General features: G+C 44.8%; 1 protein-coding gene across 3 annotated transcripts in view; it reads right to left on the reverse strand.

Moving 5' to 3' along the window:
• Positions 1-5,743: 5,743 nt before the first annotated feature.
• Rsph3 (radial spoke head 3) overlaps positions 5,744-19,212 on the reverse strand; it is a 50,737-nt gene continuing 37,268 nt past the window's right edge. Inside the window, exon 9 of one of the 3 annotated variants that reach the window (XM_021149937.2) lies at positions 5,744-5,874. In XM_021149937.2, the coding sequence (XP_021005596.1) occupies positions 5,809-5,874 (66 nt within the window). In that variant the 3' untranslated portion in view covers positions 5,744-5,808. Of the gene's footprint in view, positions 5,875-14,251; positions 14,582-15,987; positions 16,098-19,212 lie in introns of those variants that run through there. The other 2 variants (XM_029471404.1, XM_021149938.2) reach the window with 2 other exon arrangements.

A 19,212-nucleotide genomic window follows, 5' to 3' on the forward strand; every position in this document is an offset into this window, starting at 1 on the left:
CCTCTGAGACTAATTAGTTGTTATTAAACACCTAGGCCATAAGCTTTAGAACATTCCTTGACTAGCTTATTTAACCCCCTTAAACTATTCTATGTTTATCGCTGGGCTAGTTACCTCTCCTTCGGCCCACTTGTCTCCTCAGCATCTCCTTCAGCTTCTCCCCAAGTTCCTTTACCAGCTGGTTTACACCCATCTCCTCGGTCTGTTTTCTGTCTAGTCTTTCCTGGCTCTCTCTGAATCTCTCTTTTATCTCTTACTATTTCCCAGAATCCTCTCTCTTCCTGTCAGTGTCCCACCTCCTATTTCCTGCCTCAGCTTATTGGCCATTAGCTTTTTTATTGACAGGTGATGCTTATAAGAGATTCTCTCTACATTCATGGGAATCAGAATAGCCTGGGAGGTAAACTTCTGGGCGCGTCTGTGAGGGGAGAGATTAAGAAGAGGTAGAAGCATAAACAGAAAGAAACTATGTTTGAAAATCCCACCATAAAACTTAATATGGTATATGCTGAATTAAAAATAACATTAAAAATGGCATTTATAGCTGGCAGTAGTGGCGCACGCCTTTGATCCCAGCACTCAGAAGGCAGAGGCAGAGGCAGGTGGATCTCTGAGTCCGAGGTCAGCCAGGTCTACAGAGTGAGTTCCAGGACAGCCAGGGCTACACAGAAAAACCTTGTCTTGAGCTGCCAACCCTTTCCCCTTGCCAAAAAGGCACTTCTCCCCCAACCTTTTTGCTTTTAATGATGTGGCCTAACTTGACTTCTGGAAACTGAACTTGGGTCCTCTGTGGGGCTACAAATGCTCTTGACCATTGTGCTGTCTCTTTAGCCCCTACTCTCCTTTCTCTCGGTGTTTTAGAACCTCATGTCACTGAATAGACTGAGCTAGTACAAACTTGATTTGGTGAGTGTAGAGAGCTGTGAAGGGAGAATCCTTAGGCCATAATTTGTGAAAATCTAGGATACTAAAACTCCACACTTTGTTTTAAACAGTTTTACTCTGATGTTCAGGCTGGCCTTGAACTTATGATGCTCCTCCTGCCTCAGTAACTCCAGTAGGTACTGAGATGAAATGTGTGTTTTCTACTATGCCCAGCTGGAATCAATACATTTTGGATGGAATGCTCTAATACACTCATTTTAGTCAGTAAATATGAGTGAGCATTTCAATAGTGAGAGAGGTCATCTACCCTTTGTCTGAAGTGGAAAAGGACCCACAGTGTCATGGTTTTGAGATCATCTGTACAACACCATAAAGGACAGGTCCTCCTGTGGCTGAATACATAGATCTGCAGAAACCAGTCTATCCTTAACTCAGCTGAGGATGACCTTGAACTTCCAATCCCCTGGCCTCTCCCTCCCAAGTGCTGGGGATGCGTGTACTGCCATGTTTGGTTTCTGCGTCACTGGGGATCGAAGCCAGGGTTTCATTCTTGTTAGGCAAGCAGTCTACCAACTGAACTACATCTCCAGCCCAGACTCATTGCTAAGGGAAAATTCCTTTGAAAATACAGTCAGATTTCATTAGTATATAAGCCAAGGAAGTATGACCAGCCTGGGAGAGTCTACGTGAGCTAGGCAAGGGGATTACTCCAAAGGGGAACTGAACTGCTTCTGCCTGGGAAGACACTGGGGAGAGGAAGAAGGGATTTTTAATTGAATATTACCACCATCCATGACATCACTGTCCCCAAGAGAGTTCTTCATTTGCTGTCCTTTGGCCCCTCCCACATTCGTTCTAGCACTGGGGTAATCCTCTTGTGATTTGCTAAGATATATGGTTTCAAGTTCCAGAAACCAGCTCTGTAATTATTTTGACCAAAAAGGGAATTTACTGGAAGAAAGCTTTGACACTTCAGGGCATTACTTTGAAAAGGGCAGGGCCTATTTGGTAATCCTGGGTCCTTTCTTCAGCACCGTGCCCTTAGGGACACTCAGAGTTGCCAGGGCATGGCATTTTTTTTCTTTCTGTCTTCTCCAGAAGGCCAGCTTCCTGTGCAACGTGCTTGAGTCACTTGTGCGCTGATGGCCACACAGTGGTTGGGGAGGGTGGCAGAGTGGCAGAGGGCTACACTTTATTCTCTTTCTCTGAAACACGAGTCATGGTCTTGCTTGCAGCTTGGTTCTCCTTTTTAGCTGTCAAATCGTCCAGTCTCTGCTTTTGGCTTTGAAGGACCCCCCATAACACGAGAGCTCGGTATCTACACTGTAGACACCCACTCTACAGGTCAGCTTTTCCTGCATTGCTCCCTGCTTTGGCCACAGAGTGCATCTTCTTTTGGTGTGATTGAGGATACGGAGAAAGGTCAAACGCCCAACTACTCAGGGGACCGCCAAGTCCGAGAGAGGAGCACTGGGTATGGCTGCCACCTTGGTTTTGGGCCTGAACAGGGATAGGAGGAAAGGAAGGCTTTCTGGAAGCTCCTCAGGGGCTCAGGTTGGGTATAGGCAGCTCGCAAGTCAGCTTAGTGGTGACCACACATTGTTTTGGGGCTGAGCAGTTCTGCAGGTCCCAGGGGTTTCTTTGTCTTCCTGGTTAACCGAGGCTCCCCTAAAACTGTCAGTGTGTGAGAAGTAGGAGGCGCCATGGGGCCCAGCTTCAGGCAGAGGCCAGAGTCTCTGTGGCTCCCCTTGTCCAATTTACACTGGAAACAAAACTCAGTCTTTTCCATCCACGGTGTCTGTCTGAGAGTGGCTTCCTCTCACAACCTCACTTTTCTGACTCTAGCACCTCTGAGAATAATCAGTATTATGTTATTTATCTCTTATCTATCTATCTATCTATCTATCTATCTATCTACCTACCTACCTATCTACCTATAATCTATTTATATATCTACCTATTATCTATCTATCTATCTATCTATCATCTATCTACCTACCTACATGTTCGTACATCCACCCCTATCTATTTGTCTGTCTATCTATCTATCTATCTATCTATCTATCTATCTATCTGAAATGGGTTCTTTCTCTATTGTCCAGGCCTGGCCTTGACCTTCTGGGCTCAACTGATTCTCCTGCCACATCCTTCCCAGTAGCTGAGACTATCCATACACAAATATATCAGGCCAAGCTGACTTCAGAGCATTCTCTCTCTCTCTCTCTCTCCCTCTCTCACTAGACATCTATCTATCTACCTATCACCTATCTGTCATCTACTTGGCTAAGTCGGTCAAGGTCACACTCAGATACTACCATCAGTCTTACTGTCTCTCCTTTCCTGATGATTCTGCAACCTCTTTCCCGCCAGTGTGACTGCACCAAATGCCCGGCTTAGCGTCTCATTCCCTAAGTGGTTGATTCCTGGATCACAAGAATATTCTGCAGCCTTAGGCAGGTCCCACCTGCGACATCTAGTTGCATCTCTGTTCTGCACACCGGGATGTGTACTTTCTGCCCTCGGCCCCACCGAAGTCTGGGCCTGGCCCCACATCCAGCTCTTTGCTTTCCTTCTGGGCTTGCTTGTGTTCAGCAGTAGCAGGCCTTTCTCTCAGAGGTGCAGGCCTGGCATGGAGACTGTGCTGCTCTGCCCAAGGCCTTCTGGGGACTTGCTCTCGGAGGCTCTTCTCCTGTCTTCTCATGGATGTGTTCTCTGGTGCCTATTGCAGGGTCTCACAGCCCTTCTGTTAGGTAACTTTCATTGGCTTTATATAGGACGCTCTGCCCTCCTCATTCCACTGTCAGCTGACTGCTCTTCTGAAACTTTTCCATTAGGCCCAGCTGCAAGCTGTCTGTCCATTGCAAATCGCAGCTGATTATTCTTGCAGGACTTTATACTCTGTCCCTTTCTGGAACTGAAGCCCTGACACTGGTACCTGACAGGGAGCAGTAAGTAGGATGCCCCCATTGCTTCAGGCCCTGGTAAGCCAGTCTCTGAGCCCTGACCTTGGACAGGCGCTGGCTGTGCCCATGCCTGGTTTAGTTCTTGGACACAGCCTTCTTTCTCCTCCTAACTTTATTCCCAGTTCAGTCAGAGACTGCATGTGACCTCCATCACTATCAGGCGCAGGAAGTCCTTTCTCCTATGTGATTCAGGGTAGATGTTACCTCAGCTTTCCCAGTGAAAGTTCTGCTCTGGTTCCTGAACTCTCCCTCCAGCCTCTGCAGCCATCCTCCTGCGCCACTGTCAGGGCCTCACCCCAGCCTCCATGGTCATCCCCCCTGTACCGCTGTCAGGACCTCACCTGCTTCAATAACCTGCACCTCCGTCCGTGAAGGTAGATCCCTCCGTGAAGGTAGATCCCTCTGTGAAGGTAGATCCCTCCGTGAAGGTAGATCCCTCCGTGAAGGTAGGTCCCTCCGTGAAGGTAGATCCCTCCGTGAAGGTAGGTCCCTCCGTGAAGGTAGATCCCTCCGTGAAGGTAGATCCCTCCCTGTCTCTTTAGTACTCCCATTCACCCTCCTGTTGGGTGCCTTATTACAACAGGAAGGTAAGATAATCCTACGTCAGACACATTTCTTGTATTTGCCTCCAAAGACTTGAAGTCTCACGTGCCTCCGCTGGTGGAGTCAGCCAAGCCGCGTCCCTGGCAGGCCGTTAGCTCCCACCTCTGATCCCAGGCTATGGAGCAGGCAGACACGGCTAGAGTCTGGTCACATCATGTCATTTATTAGGTCAGCTCCTACTGAGAATTCTCTACCACTGGGAATTATATTCCAGGCAAAATGAAAACAGGACACTGGAGTCTGAGAGAAGAGACAGTGTGTAGAAGTTTTTAGTGTTTGCCGGTGACTGAACATACCACCACACTAAGAAGATTAAAAAATAATAATGTTCAGGCCCTGATGCAGACTGGCTGAATCATAACTTGTCTTCACTGAAAAAAAAAGTGCTGTTTTAAAAAGTATTTTCAGCTGGGTATGGTGGTGCACAGCCTTAGTCCCAGCACCTGGGGGACAGAGGCTGGCGGGTCTGTGAGTTCCAGGACAGCTAGGACTACACAGAGAAAGCTTGTCTCAGCAAACAAATAAAAAGTGCCTTCAGTGGGGCTGGAGAGAAGGCTCGGTGGCTAAGAGCCCTGGCTTCTTGCCCAGGCGGTCTGGGTTCTAGTCCCGTTCTCCACACGGCAGTTTGTAATCATCTGTAACTTCAGCCCTCGGGAACCCAAAGCCCTCTTCTGACCTCCAAAGACAGAGGCATGCACGCAGGTAAAACACACACACACATAAATCTAGTGAGATCGAGTAGTTTCGGGGTGCCTTTTCAAAAATATGGGCTTTGTTATGTTATCTTCAGCTTCCAAGTCAACCAACCAACCAACCAACCAACCAACCACCTACCTACCTAACCAATCAGCCGACAGCTCCTTTAGGAGTATCTTACCTCAGCCATACTGAGGCTTAAGAAGTCTGCCCAGAAAGGGAGGCAGGTCTCATTACCCTTGTTCAGGAAGCCCACTGTTTACTCACTCATGTGTTCTAAGTCTCCATGACGGGTCCCAGCACACAGCATACACTACATAAATATTTGCTGACTAAAGCAGTGGCAGAGTATATGATCAACTGTGTTTTCTCTCCAAAATGCAGATGTACCCCTGGGTTCCTTCTTAAGTGTGCTTCCCCCCCCCCCCCCCCGCCAGCATGCAGTAGGGACTGTCACACCACACGGGCTGTTTTTGTGTTGATATTTCTTCATTTTGAAAAGAGTAGATTGCTTTTTCTAACAATTGAAGACAATGATGTTTTAAGAAAAAAAGGATTTTAATGAATAATCTACAATAGGTAAATAAATTAAACACAAAAAGAAAAATAAACCCTTCACATTTCAGTTCCCCCTCCCCCATTAAAAACGAGCCAATGGTTTCTAAGGCTGCTGATAAAGCCTTCTTGAGAGCAAGGGTTCATCATGGCTTTGGTACAACTTGGACCCCTGTAAGACACAGATATAGAAAATATGAATTAATGAAGGATAGCCATTGGTTAAAGAAAGCTAAAATAGCTGAATATATGATTTCCCATGAGTCCCTCTTCTCAGAAACTGGCATCCAGCCAAGAGTTCAATGAAAGCAGACCAGGGGGTACACTCCAGCACAAAGAAACACACACTGCTTTCTTTGTCTAGAGATTGAATGGACTTAGTTAGCACAGTGGTGACTAAGCCAGATGCGTGCCTGGGAAACTGAGGCACTGGCATCGTAAGCTCCAGGCCGTCTGGGGCTATGTCACAGGACCCTCCTTAAAATCCAAACCTCATACTTGATGGCTGACGAAGAGTGAAGCAGTTCTCATGAGGTAATGACCTCATCTTTTAAAAGTATTGTAAACTTTATGATAGCTTGAAATAACATTCCATGCATTGTGGCTTTGTTAGGAGTAATTACAGCAGGTACACACAAGAAGTGAAAAAATGCTAGAAATAACAAATTAATAGATTGATGAGTCCTTTACATAATTTGTGAATTTTAAGTCTTTTCCTTAGAGAAAATAAGGTTGGTTTGGTCTACCTGTCTGTCGGCTTGCTTGCCTGTCTCCTACCTTATTTATGACAACCTCTAGCCTCCATAGGGATGCACGCATACTTGTATAAGCACCCCTGCATGTCTGTATCCTTAGACACATGAATATCTGCATGTCCATATTTAAAGTTTGAAATGATATTTATTAGAATTAGGGACTTTTTTTAAAAAAAAATACTTTTTAGAAAAATCCAAGCATAGCAATGTTGTTAGCTGCAACTACATAAACAAAAAATCACATCTCCATCTTTTTCTTTTCCTGTCTTTTCTTTCATTCTTTTGTTCTTTCTTTCATTTCTTTCTCCCTCCTTCCTTCCCTCTCTCTCCCTCCCTCCCTTCTTCTCTCTCTCCCTCCCTTTCTCTCTCTCTCTCTCTCTCTCTCTCTCTCTTTCTTTTTTTCTTTCTTTCCTGAGACAGGGTCTCACTATATAGCTCTAGTTGTCCTGAAACTCATTATATAGATCAGAGTAGCCTGGAACTCACAGATAAGCCTGTCCCTGCCTCCTAAATGGTAGGATTAAAGGCGGGCACCACCTGCACCTGACCAGAAGCCATACTTCTAGACCAGTTGGCTGCCACCAGGCCTTTCCCACTGTAATGGACAGTGGGAAACTGTAACCCATATTAACCCCTTCCTTCCTTAAACTGCTTCTTTATACTTTCTGACATAGAAATGAGGAAAGTAACTAACACTGAATCTGCTGCATAACCTAGAGTCCCCTCCCATCTCCAAACCACAACAGCATCTCTTTGCAAAGGCTCCTTGGCTGTGATCGCTCCTAGTCACAGATTCTAAAGATCACATAACAGCTTTGGGGACTCTGTTTACTTTACCAGTCACAACCATTTTTTTCTTCAGGGGCAGCTGTATGGCAGAACACCAAAATGACAGCTCTATCCCAAGTGACAGATTAAACAGATCGGGTGCTAAGCAAACCACAAAAACAGTCATTGAGGACTTTATACTGAAATTGTCAGTCTTGACATGTATTCATGGGGAATATGACTTTCCTCTTATATCTTTACATATATGTACACTTATTTATTTTTGTTTTTTTTCAAGACAGGGTTTCTCTGTATAGCCCTGACTGTCCTAGAACTCACTCTTTAGACCAGGCTGGCCTTGAACTCAGAAATCCGCCTGCCTCTGCCTCCCGAGTGCTGGGATTAAAGGTGTGTGCCACCACACCTGGCTAACAGCTTTGGGGACTCTGTTTACTTTACCAGTCACAACCACTTCATTTAATCAAGCTTATAAAGGATATACATCTGTCTCATATATATATGTATATATTTATACAATTTGATTCTTAAACATGCTTGGTTTAAAATTTATCATAAACCATTGCCAAGGGGAACCCTGAGTGACCCCTTAAGGGCAGCATCTGCCTGCCAGTCACCTCCTTGGTCCCCTCCTCATCCTGCTCTTCTGATGACATCATATGGTCAGTCCCTAGCTCCTCTTTCCATCTCCTGTCCTGTACAGCTGTCTCCTTGTGGATGTCTCCACTCTTCACTCCTCTCCAACATGGTTCACCACTCCTGGACCACTGACTCTTGTCCAAACACCTGTCCCCGAGCACTTTACTTCCTCATCTAAGGAGTGTTTCCCTACAACTCAAACCCACTGGGCTCCAAGATGGCAGCTGCTCTCTTCCCTCCCTGCAAGCTAGCTGCTGCGGCCACTATCAAGAGTGCCATAGTTTTTAATTTTCTGCTGTTTCTACAGGGAGGGCACCTGGCTATCCCCAAGTGTCGGAGGCTAGGGTAGGCATATCACCCAGGGCAGAGTGCAGGTCCTTTGGACCATGCTACCATCTCAGAACCAGAGGGGAAGTGCCCAGCCCACACACACAAATACATTTAGGGCACAAAGGACGGCGAGCTGCATCTATGCATGATCCATGCTGCACCTTTGCTCTGGCATGCAGATTTTTGGAGGAAAAATCTTTAAAGCAGAAATTAATCACTGTTTGCTTTTTGCTTCTGAAAGTACAAAGCCATTTGACTGGCACCTATTTCACTGACCGTGAAGCCTAATAAGGCAGAGGACACACTGTCAAATTTCTACTCCTGCAGTGCAAAAGCAGACTGAGTTTGGAACCCAGTTTCTTCACCAGAATGTAGCTCCATCTTCCTGTACTGTCTCACAAATGCCCGCCTTTCCTGGCCCTGGCACTCAGTGCCGCCCTCACAAAGCCTTACCCTCTTTTCTCAGTATTTGAGTATCACCAATTAACCTTCTTACTTTCATTATTTCCCAAACTTTTATAGAGTTGCTATAATTATCCTTAATAATATAAACAGGATACTATTTCCCACACAAGATCTACCCCAGTTGTCTCAGAAAATGTCAACCTATGCAGCAGAGAACAAAACATTTTTTCTACAACTCACGATAGAGTGAACTCATGATAGAGTGAAATAAAGATAAACCTGAGTACATACACATCTTTAATTAGTTGTTATAAAGTAGATAATCTTTTGGAAGAATTGTTATTTCTCCACTTAATTATTTGAAAAGTACAACCCACCAAATGGATTCACTTAGGAGTGTTGCGGCTGACAGAACAATATGTCTGCGAGTTGCTTAGGCCTAGTTGGTCTAACAAGACAGCAGTTCTTATGATAAAAATTAGCATTTTCTATCCATATACAATGTACTAGAATGCTCTGCATAACCCATCAGAGATGATACTGCCATATTCCTAGACCTATGGAGATAAAAGCATAGAATCTTATGACTGTTTGGATAGTGCAGTCAGGGCCATGACACTTGCGGATGTCATATTTGCACACTGGTGCTGGATCCTTATGATGGAGCTGAAATCCCAGCATGGTGGTTACCTTCCTGCATCTGTAGGCTCATGAATGTCTTTAATGTAATTTTCTCATGCTCAACTCTCAGAACTTAAAAGTATCATTTGTTCTTGGAAAGCCTTAGTTCTCTTCATTTCTGTCTATGAAACCTCAGGCTAATGTCCCATACAACTTTTAAAAACAACGTAACCAAAGGTAGTTCTACAAAGACAAAGAATAAAATCTCACAACTGTCATAAGTGAACTCGTCAGCATTGTGCAAAATGCTCTGGGTTCCTGCCATACAGGCAAGTGTCTAGCCTTCCATGGAACTTTCCTAAAGGCGCGGGTGTGAAGGCTGAGAATCCACACGTTGTTTCTCCCATGGGTTGCACTGGCTTCAGTGGTGATATTAAAGGACCTGCTTAGATACTGCTGATACTGAGTGTTAACATTTGCCACGGTAAGGTGGCAGCCTGGTGGCATTGTCTGTTTAGAAACTCTGTGCTCTGTGTCTGTTTGCCCTCCCTTTGTGTTATTTTTAGAGACAATAAATGGTTGTAAAACAAAGAACGAAACAGCAGCAGTCACTGTGAGAATTTCACTATTACCACTTTGATGTACATATGAGGTCACAGTATCGGACAGGCTAGACTTGAGAAGGGGGCCGGCAGCAATTTAAACCATCCAGAGACCTGTTACTCATTCCTCTTAGATAAAAACCTGGACAGATTCTACAACTTTTCTGGGTATTTAAAAATTATGGTAAAACATAAATAAATTGACACAAAATAGAAGTAAAAAAAAAAAAAAACTTTCAGGGCTGGAGAGATGGCTCAGCGGTTAAGAGCACCAACTGTTCTTCCAGAAGTCCTGAGTTCAATTCCCAGCAACCACATGGTGGCTCACAATCATTTGTAATGGGATCTGATGCCCTTTTCTGTATGTCTAAAGAGAGCAATGGTGTACTCATATACATAAAATAAATAAATCTTAAAAAACACCAAAACCAACCAACCAACCAAAAACCTTCCACCCAGCTCCCATCTGGCTAGAAACTATTCTCTATCAGCTAGCCGCAGGCAGGGTGTTGTCTGCTCTTTCTCTTTCTACCTTGCTGTAGAAGAAGCCTGTGGTTTCTGATCTCTTAGAAGCCAGTGGGTCAGAGGCTGGGAAATCTGCTATCAAGGTCCTCTAGGTGAGGTGGTAGGCATACTACAATCTTAGCTCTATCTCTAAAAAAGAATGTTTGGAAGTTCATGCCTTGCCCTGAACCCTCCCCTGGGAAGACCTGTCTGCCCGAAGCAGAGGAGAAGGCAGGGCAGGATGACATTTGTTTGGGAGTTGCCAGTGTTCTGCAAAGCATCCAGCCCTGGGGAGCTTCAAGGGTGGTGCTCATTTGTATGACAAGACAGCTGTGTGTCTTTTGACTCCCTAAGTCTGGGCTCCTGGGGTGGAGGTGTGGGATAGAGGCTGGGGACCTAAGCCTCTTTGGTAACCAGGACTGAAGAATTTCCTATTGTACTACTGCTGGCTACTTGGCACAGCAGCCAGCTCTGCCATAATGCCCATGCTATTTCCTGAGAGATGGCCAAAGCCCCTAAAGGACAATGGGGAAAAGGAGGTAGCTGTGCGTGGCAGAACAGCTGAGGGGTCCTACTGTGGAATACCCTGAGTTTCTCTGCTGTACCATGGTAGCTTGGCATTTCTTCCCTAGTATAGAAATCCATTACTTATTGTTGGGGAGCACTCTAAGCTTTGTAATAAACCTGTTCAAGGGCAATGGGCTGCAACTGCGGGAGAGTGGGTCAGACTCCCTAGCGTTGCCCCGGGAGCTCTCTCCCTCCTGGACATCGACTTCTGCACAGGTCACACCCTGCTCTTCTCTCGTGCTGCCTCAGGCAGCCAGTGCCTTCCTGTCAGACAGGGTTGCACAAAGCACACAGTTGCGTGATTCTTGACCTCTGGGACCCTGTCTCCTTTGAGAAGGGAGTCCCATCTAGACATCTGGAGACATGCCTCTCACAAGGGATAGAGAACCTGGTAACATTAAGCAAGCAACTTGGCAGCATGGAGCAACTTGGTTCTTTCTAGCAAGGTAACTAAAAAGGGAGGTGTGCGTTAACTAAGAAATTGTTTTTGAAAGAATTTTAGGACGGTGTGAATAATCTCTGTAATAAACTGTTAGTAGTTGCATCACTATCAGGCAAGGTCTCACAGAGCCTAGGCCTGACATTGAACTCACTTTGTTGCTAAGGATGACCTTGAACTTCTGATCCTCTACCACATCCATGTTATCCAGGGTGGGGAATCGAACTCACAGCCTAGTGTCTATAAGGCAAAAGCTCTACAGATTAGCCATATCCTGAGCCCCTGAAGACCCACTTCAAAAACAAGTGGAGAACAAATTCAGGGAGAATCAAAGTCATGGGAAAGACCTGAAAACCAGGCTCATAAAAGTACTATGAAGTCAAAAAAGTAAATGGAATCACTGAGTGGCCATCATTTGCAAGCTAAAGATAGGATTTGTGAAGCTAGAAGCCCATGTTGTCTATAAAGCATGAAGCTAGAAAAGCATAGGAAACAAATGAACTAAGCTTGATAGCCTGGTCATACTAAGGGCAACAGTACCAGGCCAGTCCTTCCTTCCTTTACTCATTGAACAAATATTATAAATCCTTTTATGCGGATAATGAGAAGCCAAACAAAATGTATTTTGGTCCTCAAGGGCCTCGCTGGCAGACAAATGATGATAACATTGTGGAAGAGATTGCTGGGAGTGGACTTCAGGCCCTGAAACTGACCAGACCACAGTCATCTCCTCAGGATGCCATCAAGGATGCCCTGTGGAAGCCCCTCTCACAGTGTCAGAAGCCAGCTATATTCAGTTTCACACAGTGTCCTTTAAAGGGAGAATGGCCACCAACTGCTTCTAAAGGCTCTATATGGTCATCCCTTAGGCCTAGTGTGACCAAGCAACCTCCTTTGTATTGGCAGAATTTTCTACTGGAATACAGAAGACCACTCCATTCTACAAGTGGTTTTACTCTTGGTTCTATGTAACTGAGTTGAGCATAATGATATCATTCTCAGCTATGGTTGACCAGATGTCCAGTGAGAGTTCTCAGGACAGTGACATCCAGTGTGTTAGACTGGCCATGGTGGTTGCAGATGACAAGGCCACTTATGACTTGGGGCCAGTCATGGGGAGAGGGGTCAACATCAGTGGTATGGAAGAAAAATCAGCTTGCCAAATACAGGAGGAAGACAGAAGGTTGGACGGCACTCTACAAACATCCTGGACAGGTGTGACTACACAATTTGAGGAGCTCAGTGCCAAAGAAAACACAGAGTCCCTTATCTTAAAAATTAAGAATTTTAAGACACCAGGTGTAGTGTCGAACGCCTTTAATCCCAGCTCTTGGGAGGTAGAGGCAGGCAGATCTCTCTGAGTTCAAGGCTAGCCTGGTCTACAGAGTGAATTTCAATGTATCCAGAGGTACAAAGAGAAACCTTGTTTTAAAAACCAAAACCAAAAACCAACCAACCAAAGCAAAGAATTTTGAGACAATGACATAGAACATAAGCCTTGTTGGGAACCTTTAGGAGTACTGCATTCTATGCAGTTCTGTAAGTCACATGGCTGTGAGGCCAGCTCTCTGAGCTGTGATTAAAGTCACGCTGAGTGGTCTTTGTGGGCAACCATCAACCATCATAGAAGACACAATGTGAACTATGACATAAAAGCCCAGACACCTACAAAGCATGGAGTTAGACCCACAGGTAACAAAGTCAACTGATGTAACAGGCTCTGTATGTGGGCTGCGGTTTGCTGCTTTAGAGCTAGGAAAGGCCTAGAGGATGGGGCATCGAGGAAGGACATATACTTTGGATTTGGGGTTGAACAATGAAGTCAGAGTCAACTTATCCAGTACGCATGTTCTACAGACCGGCCTTCCAGAGATGGGGCTGGCCTCATGGCATGTGATGATCATGAGGAGTTAGCTTCTGTTGTCCAGATGCTGGATGTAGCCAAGAGCCTAAGCCAGCGAAGTAAACCCTGGTGGGTTTCACCAGAAGCCACTGGCTCACCTATGGTATACAGGTAAGAGTCATAAGGCTTGTCATCTCAGGACTTCACCATGTCAAAGAAGGCACGGCACTTCTAGCTGCAGTAGCTCCTGCCCGCAGAAGGGTGAAGAACCTTATGTTCCTTCCCAGGAATCAAAAAGGCTCAGCTCTGCTCCACCACAGCCACTGACTGAACAGTGAGGAAACTCCCCCTGAATTCCCTTTCTTCATGAGTTCTCTCCTTCCCATGAGCCATGTGTGTGCTGCCGGATGCTGGAACCCCGGGAAGGCTTCACAGAGTAGTGACCCTTGAGCTCAGATCCCTCAGCGGACGAATGGGAGGCTGGCACTGCTTTTCAGTTCTAGAATACCAACTGGTTCTTTCATTAATGCTGGGACTTCTTATTTTTCACTTTGTTTTTGTTTTGCTTCATCAGAGACATTTCTAATAGCTGTTTGAACGTCACCATTGCCAGTTCCAAGAGCAGGCACATCTTGGCTTGCAGGTTTTTCTTTGGATTTTTTTTTTCTGTAACAGGTAATTTTTTAATTGGCATACTAAATTACATATTTATGGGAGGTGGTGTGATAACTTGATGCATGTACATGGTCTGTAATGATCAAGTTAACAGCATTCCTATATCCTCCTTGTCTGTCTGCTTTTCCTGGCCACCATGAGGCAAGCAGCTACTATTCCGCACATCTCATTTCAGGCCCGCACAATGGAGCCATTGGCTGAGACACCCCCCCCCCCCCCCCCCCCCCCCCCCGCAACTGTAAACCGAGGTAAGTACGTGCTCCATATAAACCGAAACCTCGCAAGGGCCTGCAGCAGTGATGCAGTCTGCAGTCTACGGGCAGCAGAGCCACTTCAGCCTTGGCTTTCTGTGTCATTTTCCACACCTTTACTTTTGATGTGTTTGTCTCTTTGACTTTCATGTCTTCCCTAGGCATGCACCTTCTTAGAGATCCCCTGAGTGTGTCGAGTTGTGTGTCTTGTAGATTGTACACTTGGATCGTTCCACTGTAAACTCTGCTAGTTGCTGCCTCTGAAAGCCAGGGTGTTCGAGCCATTTGCTGTAACTGCTCGTGAGCCTCCTCTGCCGTTCCCACAGGTCTTATGCATTTTTATGCTTCTGTTTCTCCATCGCTGTCTCCTTTTTGTATTGAATGTGCGTCTTCCTCTACACAACCAAATACTTTGCTTCCTTTTTATTATCCTCTTTAAAAGTTATTTTCTTCATGGCTGTTCTGGGGATTACAGTTCACATTTTAATTGAATTAATCTACTTTAGACCAAATACAGGCTTAATTTTAATAGTATATGAGCTTTCCCTTTAAGGGTCATCCTGTCTCCCCAACTGTGTACAGCTAATCTGAAAATTTCATCTTGATACATTAGGATCCCACGGGTAGTTCTATAATGACTGCTTTATTATGCACTTTCTTTTCTTCTTTCTTTTCTTTTTTTTTTTTTTTCTGAGGCAGGGTTTCTCTGTGTAGCCCTGGCTGTCCTGGAACTCACTCTTTAGACCAGGCTGGCCTTGAACTCAGAAATCCACCTGCCTCTGCCTCCTGAGTGCTGGGATTAAAGGCGTGCGCCACCACTGCCTGGCTCCTGCTGTCTTTCTCGTTTCTAGAATGTCCCATGTTCATCTCATTCACACGTTCTTTACTGCCTCTTACTGCTGCTGCTCTCGCCTCCATCGTAGGTAAAGATCACATTATACTCACGCCCCATTTACATTATTTAGTGACATTGCCCTGGTGTTAGGACCTTTGTCAATGAGCAAACTCTGAGTCAAATCAAATAAAGTCAGGCCCTAAACATGAGCTTTTCCAGGGAGCTAACCCAAAGTCAAATAGTGACAAGTGTCTTTGGAATGTGGCTTTGAGGGACATTGAGCCTATTTGGCTCCCTTCAGTGGCTGCTAGGCTATTTGTCAGCTGTTAATGCAGGTCTCCAGGGCTGTGGGGTGGAAACGAGACCAAGACAGGGAAATGTGAGAGGTCCTTATTCCAGCATTCAAGGTGGCAGTGATGTGTTCCCCTCCACAGATGGTAGGTAATTCCTGTCCTGGGCCGTAATACAATGTTTAGGACTGAGGAATGTTTTGTTTTAGCCAAGACTGTTAGGTTTCAAGAGCTATCTTTCTATGCCTTCTCTCTTGTGACTGTTAGCACCATGCTGTGTTCATAGCAATACTTTCCCCTTGTATGCCACCTTTAACTTCTGTGCAATTATTACCCAAGAGTCAAAGTAGTTAGGAGTATGTTAGAGCAGGTATGCAGGTTCGAGGTACCATTTGTGGACTTTGTGGTATTTCACTTACTCAACATTATTTTGAGCTTCTTTCTATGTTCTAGACCAGTGGTTCTCAACGTTCCTAATGCTGCAACCCTCATGCTGTAGTGACCCCCAACCATAAAATTATTTTTGTTGCTACTTCATGACTTAATTTTGCTAGTGTTATGAATTGTAATGTAAGTATCTGTGTTTGAGAACTGCTATTCTATATGATGTGTTTGTATATATTTGTGATAGAGGATGTGTGTTGGTGCTACCTAAATCATAGGGAGTAAGAGTCTTATAGTGCTCCATAGCGGTGAGATTACAGGTTCAATAGCATCTGAGCTTCAGAGATACACAAGAAGAACCAGAATAAACAGAAATTTAATAGCAGTGGTTACAGGGCAGAGGGGGAGGTTATAAAACTTTGGCATAGGAAGAAAAACTGGGAGGAGTGGTATCTCACTGAGAGAACACCTAGGGAAGAAGAGATATTTATTGGGGTATATGCACATGCCGATATAATAAAATTTTGCCCCCCTCTATCATAATTATGGCTCTGTCATAATCATAATCAAGAACTCCTAATGATTACAACTAAGAATGGAAATGGGAAGGTGCTAAGCTTTTTTTTTTCTCTATCTGGTGTAGCTATGAATGTATGTGAGCACTTATGCCACGAGACCTATGTGGAGGTCAGATGTAAATCTAAAGGAGTCATTTCTCTCCTACTGTGTGGGTCTCAGGGTTTGAATTCAAGAGTGTCAGGCTTGATAGCAGGTGCCTCTACATGTGCCCTGGGATAGCTTGTAATTTGGTATAAAAAACTCCTAACGACAATGTCAAGGCCAAGTAACTGAATAAGCACTTAGTGCTGCCTGGGCCGGCTGGGGAGACAGAACTGAACAGGAAAGAACTGTTTCCTAGCTCAGGAGGTAAAAAGCAGCCTCATTTTAAGAGTGAACAGGGAGAGATTAGGCTGGTGATATAACTTAGTATATAACGTGCTTGCCACCAAGTCTGACAACTGACATTTGCACGCCAGGACCCATAGGTAAAGGAAAGACCGGACAGATGTGGTAACTAAGGAAGAGCGGCTGACAGAATGACCGCTTGTTAAGGATCCAGAGTCAGGGTGAAGGCTGAAGTTACTGAATACAGCACAACTCTAGTCTACATCAATCACGAGAGTCAGTCTGGCACCCAGCTAAGTTGGCAGATAATGTTAGAGCAACCTATGTCTTCAGTGAGAGTCTGGATGTCCAAGGATGGCAATGCATTTTTAAACAATTGCCCTACAAGTTATAAAATCAGCACACAAAACAACGAAGCTCGCTTGTTAAACATATCACTATGCACTGTCCTCATCCTTCCTCTTCCCACACTCTTCCCCTGTGTCCCCTGCCCTTCTCCCTCATCCTGCTAGTCCTCTTCTCCCCAATATTTCACCCCCTTCCCTCACCCCCTTTGCCTCCTAAAGCTCACTCCCATGTCTCTCGGTTCCTTTTCTACGTCACAACACACACACACACACACACACACACACACACACACAAATACATATACACAAGGCAGACACACATAGACACACAAACAGATGTACATAGATGAGCACACATAAATTCAAAACTAAAGTCTACATGTAAGAGAAAAAAATTTGGCATCTGTCATTCTGAGTCTGTCTTATTTTGCTTAAGATAATAATAACCAGCTACACCCTTTCCTACTGGTGTGATGGCTTCTCTCTATGGCTGACAACGTGGCACAAGTAGATAATGACATCCCCCCCCCCCCATACCAAGCTTTCCTATGGCCATTAAATTACATATAAAGTTGAACTCAAGTTAACAGTGACATGGTGTTTTACTGACCCCTAGTGGTCAGTATGGATATGAATAGAATCTGAACTGTTAGAAGACTGCAATTAACACACATTTAAGATGCTTATTTTCTAAAAACCATGAATCAGTATACTGACAAACATTTTTTTTTTGAACTTTATTTTTAAAAATTAGTTAAAATTATCAGTAGAGTTAAGAAATGATGGGTATTGCTTGCTGGTTTTATGAATGGGGAAATGAAGCCCAAGCTTAGGCTTTGCAGAATGGCTTCACATTAGATATGCTCAGGAAAATGGACAGGACTACTTTGCTATGCAACACATTATGATTAAGGGAGAACATATCAAATTTCCTAGAATAAGCAAAACATATGGAATCAAAATAAGGTAAAATTGGACGATGTGGTGAAACTTTGCTGGAATAAAAGAAACAGGCAACAAAAACCCCACTAACTGAGTTCTTTCCCCAGTTCTACAAAGCAGAGCTTTGAGAAAGGAAGAGCCCTCCTCTGAGGTGAGGGTCAGCTGCATGCAGGTACAGATTCCATCCCAGAAGGTGTGGCTTGAGCCAGGCCCTGCAAGGTCTTGGAGGGCCTCTCAGGCTTTGCTAACCTCCCTCACATGGCTCCAATCTCATGATGTTAAATAGGGGAAATGGTGTTCTAACTTCTTTCCAGTTAGTTATGTGGGATCCACGCCATGATTCCAGTCTGTGGATGTGACTACACGTTATCTCAGTGCTCACTCAAACAGCAGGAGGGTGGGCTTACAAAAGGAGCGTTAGGAATGTCAGTAAAGCCAATGGAGATGAAGGTGTCTGACTCACCCACCTGCTGGTGCAGGTGCTGATGGTGAGGACCAGTCATACAAGGAATCTTAGCTTGCTGCTTTCTCTCTACTGCACTCCATGTTTTCCTGAGGTAACTCTTCATAAACAATGAAAACGCCAACTCTTCACTTAATATATTTGTATCCAGATAATATAAAGCTGGTTTCTTTCTCTCAGGTACAGTACCCTCATCTCTCACTTATCTGTTTCTTTCTAGGATGGATGATGGCAAGACTAAGCCTGTCTCAATGTGGGATATCTGAATTTACACACACTCCAATAAATTGTGGAATTACACAGCATACATTGCACATTACATACATTACACAGCAAACAACTGCAGAGTGGTCCTTTAAAGGCACATGGCTGAGGGGGCCACAGATGTAGCACGGACTGACTACTGCAGTTTGAATTGGCACAGTGTTAGCTCTGTCTTACCACAGACAAGAAACAGGGTACTCCAAGCTTTACCAGTGAAGCTTCTCTTTGTAGAATACAAAGAGACTCAAACAAAGTTTGGAGCTGAGACAAAAGGATGGACCATCTAGAGACTGCCATATCCAGGGATCCATCCCATAATCAGCCTCCAAATGATGACACCATTGCATACACTAGCAAGAGTTTGCTGAAAGGACCCTGATATAGCTGTCTCTTGTGAGACTATGCCGGGGCCTAGCAAACACATAAGTGGATGCTCACAGTCAGCTCTTGGATCACAGGGCCCCCAATGGAGGAGCTAGAGAAAGTATCCAAGGAGCTAAAGATATCTGCAACCCTATAGGTGGAACAACATTATGAACTAACCAGTACCCCGGAGAGCTTGACTCTAGCTACATATGTATCAAAAGATGACCTAGTCGGCCACCAAAGGAAAGAGAGGCCCATTGGACATGCAAACTTTATATGCCCCAGTACAGGGCAAC

The sequence above is a fragment of the Mus caroli genome, chromosome 17 (genome assembly GCF_900094665.2).
Source record: "Mus caroli chromosome 17, CAROLI_EIJ_v1.1, whole genome shotgun sequence".
NCBI lineage: Eukaryota > Metazoa > Chordata > Mammalia > Rodentia > Muridae > Mus > Mus caroli.